The following is a 9,762-nucleotide window of genomic DNA, read 5'->3' on the forward strand; positions in this document are numbered from 1 at the left end:
GGGGGTGGAGCCAATCACAGGAAGAGGTGAAACAGATCGGGGCGTGACAGGATTTGACTGAAGAATAATCTGAAAAGACATTCATACCTGAACTGCATCTTTATTTTCCAAGGTAGAATACATGATCAGTGAATATATTAAATGTACAGGCTACAATGTTATTACATGCATGGTAATAACTACATGTATATACATATACTACATGTATATACAATCCTTGGCACAAAGTTATATTATATTCTACTCAATCCATAGTCTTCATTAATGTCATTCAGACTGTTTTGAAGTTGATACAACAGGCTATAATAACTGAGATGAATAGCTAGGTTCTGAACTAATATGTATACTAAACGTTTTAGGGTCCATACACAGATTGGCTACATAGCTAGCTACACATCTATAGGCATACAGGTATTTTTATCCTCCACTGCACAATAAGCAAGAAAATAGCTAGCTAGCTAGCTACGTTACTTCTTCTGCATTGCATGGCAAATATCAGTAAGGCAAGCTTACAAAATTGTACGTTCAATTTACAGTAAATGCTTAGCTAGCTAGATTCTTTACATCCACTGTTTCACAAGATGACATCCTGGTTTGCTGGTTGTTTCAGGAGTCCCTAAAACATGAAAAAAACAGAATTTCAATTTCATATGCATGTCACAACACCCATAAAGCTAGCAGATTAATTTTAGCTCGTCAGCTAGCTTGCTAAATAGCGATTTTTGTAAATTAACATATGTATAATTGTTTGTCATACATTAACATATTCCTCTCAACTTTACATTTATTACATGATTCGTTATAAAGTTATAATTACTTACATTTGCTTCCATCCTAGTATTTTTGTCAGCCATCTTTGCTGAAGAAAGTCTCCAGCATGGGTTGCATAGCGTCAAATTTGTTGTGGGGACAACTTGATATGATTGGTCCTCGCCCAGCGGTCGCCACTGGTGATTTGCATAAAGTTGGGAAATGTTGAACTTTTCACCCTCTCCCACACCACGTTCGTGCCGCCCAATGATCCACCGCCCTCTCTGCTTCTCACCGCTTTCCTTCCATTGAAAATTAATGGGAAGAGGTGTTTCACCGCGCGGCACCACGTGCTAGTGTACACGGGGCATGAGACTTGGGGGTGATTCAGCGTCCACATGAGTGACAGAACACTGAGCCAATCACGGCGCAACGCTCCGTATTTTCTGCTGGCTTGCCCCATCACCACAGAAAGCACTGAGCTAGGATGAAATACCTGCATTTTGGAGCTGCCTTACTCAAGAAAACAATACATAGAACATGTTTGTATGCGGTTTTATTAACTCAATGACATTTACACACACACACACACACACACACACACACACACACACACACACACACATACATACATACATACATACATACATACATATTTTTTTTACATTGCTCTGCCCCACCTGATGTGAATGACGGGTCACCACTGAGCCTCTGCCATATGGACACATTAATACACTGTGATCCATGGTGGCTAAATAAATGAGAGCATAGAACTCAGAGATAACCTATAGTCCAATGCAGCAGTAGGCCTATAACTTCCATCATCAACTAAGTAACATACATAGGCCTAAAGCCGACAAATAAAAACAGTAGAAAGTAAACCGATGAAAATTCTGGTTCTTTCAATCACATTAATCTCTTTTCTCCGCCTGTATGCCTCCATTTCTATATGTCTTGACTTGAGTTATTGCTAGCGAAGGTCAACATCATATCAAATTGTCACAGGGTCCGGCCGGAAGTTGTCGCTAATGAACTTGCAATATTGTATCAACTAGCCTATTCCGGGCCCTCAAATTTCCTGCGCCAATGAATTCCGGACAGAAAGTGGTCTTTTATGACGATTCCTCTGCATATATGGGATCATCAGATCATTATATTTTGATCTTTTACACTGAGGCTTGGTGAATATCGAGGCTGGGTGTGTTGGAAAGATTTTTTGAATACTGAGGACTATCTGAGGACTACTGAGGACTGAACTATCATTCGCAATGGATGTTATTTAAACATACTTTGTTGACTTGTGTGAGGCAAAGAAAACATTTGTGGTGAATTAGACAATCAGAAAAAAGACTGCCAAATGGGCACCTTCCTACATATGTATGCATTCTGGAGAGAGATGCACAATATTGCTCCTCAACTTCTTCTTGAGGCAACATTTTTAATTATACTCAAGACTATCTTCACACATATTTTAGACGCTTTCACTGACAGCCGCAACTCAGTCAGCTAGACATATTGCCACAGGCAATACCCAAATTTCGGGCTTCCTAAACACACTTGTGATTTAAAATAATCCACAGAAATAAAAATTAAGAAGCTAATGATACCCTGTGGCTAAGTCATGCTCCCTGGTGAAGATTTTAAATTATTTTATTTGGACAGGAGTAATTACAGTGGGGAGAACAAGTATTTGATACACTGCCAATTTTGCAGGTTTTGCTACCTACAAAGCATGTAGAGGTCTGTAATTTTTATCATAGGTACACTTCAACTGTGAGAGACGGAATCTAAAACAAAAATCCAGAAAATCACATTATGATTTTTAATTAATTTGTATTTTATTGCACGACATTGTTAAAGTTCCAATATTTAAAGTGACTAGTGATCCATTTATTAAAGTGGCCAATGATTTGAGTCTGTATGTATGCAGCAGCCTCTCTGAGTTAATGATTGCTGTTTAAAGTTAACAGTCTGATGGCCTTGAGATAGAAGCTGTTTTTCAGTCTCTCCGTCACCTGTTCTGACCTTGTCTTCTGGATGGTGGCGGGGTGAACAGGCAGTGGCTCGGGTGGTTGTTGTCCTTGATGATCTTTTTGGCCTTCCTGTGACATCGAGTGCTGTAGGTGTCCTGGAGGACAGATAGTTTGCCCCCGGTGATGCGTTGTACAGACTGCACCACCCTCTGGAGAGCCTTGTGGTTGAGGGCGGTGCAGTTGTCGTACCAGGAGGTGATACAGCCCGACAGGACGCTCTCAATTGTGCATCTGTAAAAGTTTGTCAGGTTTTTAGGTGACAAGCCAAATTTCTTCAGCCTCCTGAGTTTGAAGAGGCATTGTTGCGCCTTCTTCACCACACTGTCTGTGTATTGTTATGCATGTATTGTTATATATTACTTTACTGTTGGAGCAAGCATAATAAGCATTTCACTAGACCAGCAATACCATCTGCTAAATACTGTATGTTTAGGCAACCAATAACATTTTACTTTATTTGAGATTGGTGAGAAAAATAATATATTTAATCATTTTTGAATTTAGTCTGTAACACAACAAAATGTGGAATAAGTCAATGGGTATCAATACTTTCTGAAGGCACTGCAAATAGGAATTTGGCAATTGGTAGGCTACATTCTTTATACTTCTCTTTAATTGCCGTTTCCCAAAAGTAAGACTCTTCCCACACACCAACAACATTTTATCAGCTTCAGAAGCATCTGCATTCAACACATGTTTTGTGGTTGTCCTTAGATAGATTCTCCAGACTTGCAAAGAAAGAATTGTTGATTTGTTGCCAAATCTAGATTCTGAATAGCATTTTATTTGGAAATATGCACCAACAATTATTTCACAGATAGAAAGATGAAAAAAGTATGTATCCATAACCTGCTCTACTTGTTCAACCTAAATATGTAGGCTTGCATATACAGCAAAAAACATTTGCGGTACATGCAAATATGCACATATTTAATGAGACATTGCCTAATTAAAATGGCTAAGCCTCCTTGGTAACAGATTGACAGTGTCACGCCCTGACCATAGAGAGACTTTTTATTCTCTATTTTGGTTAGGTCAGGGTGTGTCTCGGGTGGGTAATCTACGTTGTTTATTTCTATGTTGGCCTGGTATGGTTCCCAATCAGAGGCAGCTGTTTATCGTTGTCTCTGATTGGGGATCATATTTAGGCAGCCATTTACACTCTGTGTTTTTTGGGATCTTGTATGTGTAGTTGCCTGTGAGCACTTCATTGACATCACGTTTCGGTTGTTCTTTATTGTTTCTTGGGTTTCACTTCAACAAATATGTGGAACCCATATCACGCTGCGCTTTGGTCCGAATGTTCTTACGACAATATTGACAAAAGATCCCACCAAACCAGGACCAAGCAGCATGCCCAGGAGGAGAGAGTATCCTGGACTTGGGAGGAGATCAAGGAGGGGAAGGGATCCTGGACTTGGGAGGAAATCATGGGAGAATACGAAAGCCTTCCTTGGAAGCAGACACAAGGAGATAAGGGAGGTCAGCGACGACGCTGGGGTTTGCGGCCACAACGAAAGCCCCAAAAACAGCCCCAAAGATCTTTGGGGGGGGCACACGGGGTGGTCACACGGGGTGGTCAGCGGAGCCGAGGAGTGAACCAGAGCCAGTCTGGGAGAAATTGGAGGAGAGTGAACGGAAAGAGTCAGAAACCGTCAGTGAGTTGATGGATGGCTAAGTCTCCTTGGTAATAGATTGACAGTGTCACGCCCTGACCAAAGAGAGCCTTTTAATTCTCTATTTTGGTTAGGTTGGGGTGTGACTTGGGTGGGTAATCTAGGTTGTTTATTTCTATGTTGGCCTGGTATGGTTCCCAATCAGAGGCAGCTGTTTATCGTTGTCTCTGATTGGGGATCGTATTTAGGCAGCCATTTCCCCGCTGTGTTTTGTGGGATTTTGTTTATGTGTAGTTGCCTGTGAGCACTTCATTGACATCACGTTTCATTTGTTCTTTATTGTTTTATGCGTTTCACTTCAATAAATGTGGAAACCATATCACGCTGTGCTTTGGTCCGAATGTTCTTACGACAATATTGACAGATGGTGACATAAGAGATATTTTTAAATACCTTATATCCTTGACTTAAATACTTCCTGCTTCAACTTCCTGCTACAAGGACAGGCAGCTAATGACTCCCTGTTACAAAACATATTTAATTTCAAATCGTATGAAAATAAATAAGAATTTTAATTAGTATCAATTAATATTAGTATTAATTATGGGTATAGGCATGGGGCAGTTGGTTGATGGAATAGCTATCATGCAATAGCAATTACAAGAGCAGTTGTCTTTCATGGTTTCATAATAAATTGATATGGATGTACACACTTGATTTCTTTATAGATTGTCAGGGCCAATCTCTTGGTCAGCAACATAGGCACGTGTTTCATACGAGTGTGAAGTTAAATTGATTGCTCATCACTTATGATTATCAGTCTCTGTTCATTATCTATCTGTAATGATTACAGAGGAGGGACTGCCAGATGGAAAGGTGAGGGAGAAATATAGTTGATTACACGATGTTCACTACATTACCAAAAGTATATGGATACCTGTTCGAACATCTTATTCCAAAATCATGGGCATTATTATGGAGTTGGTTCCCCCTTTCCTGCAATAACAACCTCCCCTCTTCTGGGAAGGCTTTCCGCTAGATGTTCGAACACTGCTGCGGGAACTTGCTTCCATTCAGCCACGAGCATTACTGAGGTCGGGCACTGATGTTGGGCGATTAGGCCTGGCTCGCAGTTGGTGTTCCAAATCATCCCAAAGGTATTCGATGGGGTTGAGGTCAAGGTTCTGTGCAGGCCAGTCAAGTTCTTCCACACCGATCCCAACAAACCATTTCTGTATGTACCTTTGCTTTGTGCAAGGGGGAATTATCACACTGAAACAGCAAAGGGCCTCCCCAAACTGTTGCCAAAAAGTTGGAAACACAGAATGTCATTGTATGCTGCAGCGTTAAGATTTCCCTTAACTGGAACTAAGAGGTCTAGCCTGAACAATGAAAAACAGTCTCAGAACTTTATTCCTCCTTCAACAAACTTTACATTTGGCGCTATGCACTTACAGTTGACCGGGTCAGCTCTAGCAGGACAGTCAATTATGTTTCTTGATTTGCCGTACTGTAAATGTAATGTACATCTGAAATCATGTTTGTGTTTATGATAATGGATCCGAGTTGAAGTTAGAGGAGAGTGGATTTAACGTTTAGATCTAAATGATTAAGACAACACGGGCGGGGGGACTGATCAGCACTCCTAATCTGATACAATAATCACATGCTCACTTCAATTGTGATAACTGCAGAGATTAGTCTTTACACAAGACTCTTATCTGTCTCCCAAGGACACTCAAGCATGACAATGCTCCATCTATCTTCAGGAGTGCTGCTTATCTTAAGTCTACAGCTGAACAGTTTGTGCAGCTCAAGATGCCAGGTAAATCTATTTGTAACCTCGTGCCCAAAGATTTTCTGTACTTGGGTTAACAAAGGCCAAGTTTGACTTGTTGCTCCACCAGACTTTCCTTGGGCGGAAGTGTCTGGGAATGAGATGAACATTTTTGTGATATTCTTTGCAATCTTCCTGCTGTGTTCATTCATGTGAGTGCATGTCCAGTTATTGCACTGCATTTTTCCAGCACAGGAAGTATTTTGATGCAAATTTTTCTACCTGACTGTCGGAAGGCTATGTTCATTATTAGACAGATTTTGATCCAGGAGTTTCTCATATCAGCTGCCTGAAATCCACCACACCACAATGTACAATGAAGCCTGAGCTGAGCTTCATCATTTCAGTCTGCTTCCTAAAAAAATAATTATTTGTCATTGCATCAGTTTAATTTCAAACACTTTGGCTTTTACTCAATTTGGTCTCTGCTGCCTCCTTGGGGTCTGTCTAAGAACTCCCCTACCCAGTAGGGGCGGGACCACATCTACCGGATGTTGATACAGTCTGCGGAACAGCTGGGAGAGAGCAACAAAGCTGACGCCACTTCTAGCTACAGAATCGACGAGAAGGACGAAAAGAAGGTGAAAATACAACAACAAAACTGGATTCGAGGTTGATAAAGACTATAGAAGTGGTCAAGAAAACAGGTTATTAACATTCGTGTCGACAGAACTCTGAAAATTACAGATTCAAGGTAAGAGAAAGTTGGGCACGCGATGTTTCGTCGACAACATTGGCTTTGTGTACTGACGTCATATTTGCTACTTTAGCTATCATCATCATTATCAAACCCTATTTGATTGTACTAGCTAGCCGTGAAATGCTATGCTGTCCATGTGTTTTATAAGAGACAACGGTTGATAAACTTCTAGTTTTGTTGTAAATCTGAATGAGGTCATGGTATTGTTGACACAACTTGAATGAATCGCTTCACACATCGATCAAGACTGATTGATTGGCATTTGGTTCCCAAAAAGCTACTATTTCGAGAAAAAAAGGACTGACCGATGCCAGCTGTTTACATTTTAATATACGCGCAGGTCTTGTTTATTACATGTTGTTCAATCAAACGTCGATTTAGTTTGGAATATTTTCCAATCCAGTGGAAATGGCAAATGGGATGGAAATGGCAACCGCAGCGGCTCTCTGACGCAGTCACAATTCAACTGCCCTTGTTTCTATGTAGAAGGTAGATGTAGCAGCATCGTTACTCACCCCCAATGAAGACAACCGTTCACTATGAAACCGAATAGAAGATACACTTGTTAATTCTAGGCACCTTTGCTATGATGTGTTCACCTAAACTAGTTGGAATCCATATTGATCTCAATAGGCTCGCACTATAACACAAAACTCTAACTGGGCAGTATGCAGTCTCAAACCCAGTATGTGTCTTTGTGAGTAGTTGTCTTATGTGCACCTGTTTCACTCTGTGCCTACCCGCTCTCCTTTCTTTCAGCTGCTGTCTGTGAATGAGTTAGTGTCTTACATGACTTACTTGCCCTTCCTAAAGGTCGGTCTCTGCTGACAACAGCACTATGGGCCGGATCTTCCTGGACCACATCGGCGGGACCCGCCTCTTCTCCTGCGCCAACTGTGACACCATCCTGACCAACCGCTCTGAGCTCATCTCCACGCGCTTCACTGGCGCCACGGGCCGAGCCTTCCTCTTCAACAAGGTGAGGCTGGTGAGGGTTGACTACTTTTAAAGGCCCAGTGCAGTCAAAAACGTGATTTTCCTGTGTTTTATATACATTTCTCACACTGAGGTTGGAATAATAGTGTGACATTTTGAAAATTATGATGAACCCTTTTAGTGTAAGAGCTGTTTGAAAAGATCACCTGAAATGATTTGATTGGATGGAGTTTTGGCCTGCCTGGTGACATTACCAGGCGGTAAATTAGTTATGAGACCAATACGTTGGTTCCAAACCTCTCAGCCAATAGCTAATTTTAAATGTTCCCCTCCCTCTCTGGCATTCCTAGCTAAATTCTTGCTTGAAAAATTGCTCTTTGCTAAGAAGCTAATTTTGTTTCACAGTAAGATACTTGTTACCCAGAAATGATTTGAGATAAAAATGGCTGCATTGGACCTTTTTTTAATAGGTTGTAGTTAAGTGTCCTGTGAATAACACAATGTCCTTACACAAAACACATGACACCATGCCATTATTCTCTAGCCTCGTCCCATACTGTATGTGCTGTTCCAAACTCATTGATAGGGCATACTTCTATGGGACACGCTGCTAGTCCCTCTTGCAGGTTCAGATACTTTGTTGAATAAATCTGTTTGTCACCCACAGGTGGTGAACCTGCAGTACAGCGAGGTGCAGGACCGTGTGATGCTGACGGGCAGACACATGGTGCGAGACGTCAGCTGCAAGAACTGCAACAGCAAGCTGGGCTGGATCTACGAGTTTGCCACAGAAGACAGTCAGCGCTACAAGGAAGGACGCGTCATCCTCGAAAGGGCGCTAGTAAGGGAGAGCGAGGGCTTCGAGGAGCATGTGCCGTCTGATAACTCCTGAGTCCCCCTCCTTTCTGCCTTGTGCACCCAACATCTCTCCCAATCCCCAGTGTACCCTACACTCCTCTCCTTATAGGCAAATGCCTGTGTATCAGCTTCCCACCAGCAAGAATTGTGTCGAGCTAGACAAGTCTGTAATTATGTCCGCCCCTCACACATATTGTACACACCATTTGAGAATGCACTCGCTCACAGGCTAGTGCTTATAATGCGTATAATGTACATGCATTAGATTCTGCACGGTACATGTGTAGACATTGGACTACAACTGCCTGAAGAGTAGGGGTTGTAACTTAATGACCCAAAGTGGAGAGCATGGACAGATGCTAATGCCTTTGTCAGTGATACAGCTGTGTATGATAAAACTGCTGTTGCGTGAGTGATGCTTGTGTTTAGGATGAAATATTATTTAAGTTTTAGTGAGAATGGGTGTGAAAATTGATTTGAGGAAATAATCTTTCTGAATATTGTCATTAAACCCAGTTTCCATTTGCTTTTATTAACAAATATTAGATTTGATAGTGCTGATTTTAGTTGACTGTTTGCACATTATAAAACTGATGTCAACCCTCACTTTGATCCCGATGACAAATGCATGCGTGTACTAAAGCCTCATGTCTGCCAATGGAACGACAGCACGCCTAGACTATAGAACCTGTGATCAACCTCATGCTGACAATTGTAACAATTATCAAAAGACAACTTGACCATTGTGTAAATGTAACCCCCAAAAAACATTAACCGGCATTGTTGACAATATTGTGGTTAAGTTCGGTATTAGGATTGGTCAGTGCTGTGTTTTCTTTTTGGGTTGCATAGTCTTGCGATGCCATCCTTCCAATCCTCGTTCATCACTCAGCTATTGGAACAAAATGAAATCGTAAGAAAGCTGGAAAATTAAGTAGGGGTTGAGTTAAAGCTACTGTTTTTCTTTGTCAGGCCTCCGGGTGATGGATTATAATAAAGAAATGGATCATATGAAATCAACTTTACCTCTTG

General features: G+C 41.3%; 1 protein-coding gene across 2 annotated transcripts; it reads left to right on the plus strand.

Moving 5' to 3' along the window:
* Positions 1-6,715: 6,715 nt before the first annotated feature.
* LOC135505791 (protein yippee-like 5) lies at positions 6,716-9,755 on the plus strand. 2 transcript variants are annotated; one of them, XM_064924932.1, is made up of 3 exons: positions 6,716-6,930; positions 7,696-7,915; positions 8,540-9,755. In XM_064924932.1, the coding sequence occupies exons 2-3, from the start codon at positions 7,775-7,777 to the stop codon at positions 8,762-8,764; spliced, it is 366 nt and encodes a 121-aa protein (XP_064781004.1). In that variant the 5' UTR covers positions 6,716-6,930; positions 7,696-7,774; the 3' UTR covers positions 8,765-9,755. The 2 variants fall into 2 exon arrangements, with proteins under 2 accessions (XP_064781004.1, XP_064781003.1); XM_064924931.1 differs by having other exon boundaries at positions 6,719-6,930; positions 7,750-7,915.
* The last annotated feature ends 7 nt before the right edge of the window (positions 9,756-9,762 follow it).

This window comes from Oncorhynchus masou, chromosome 19, assembly GCF_036934945.1.
Source record: "Oncorhynchus masou masou isolate Uvic2021 chromosome 19, UVic_Omas_1.1, whole genome shotgun sequence".
Lineage (NCBI taxonomy): Eukaryota > Metazoa > Chordata > Actinopteri > Salmoniformes > Salmonidae > Oncorhynchus > Oncorhynchus masou.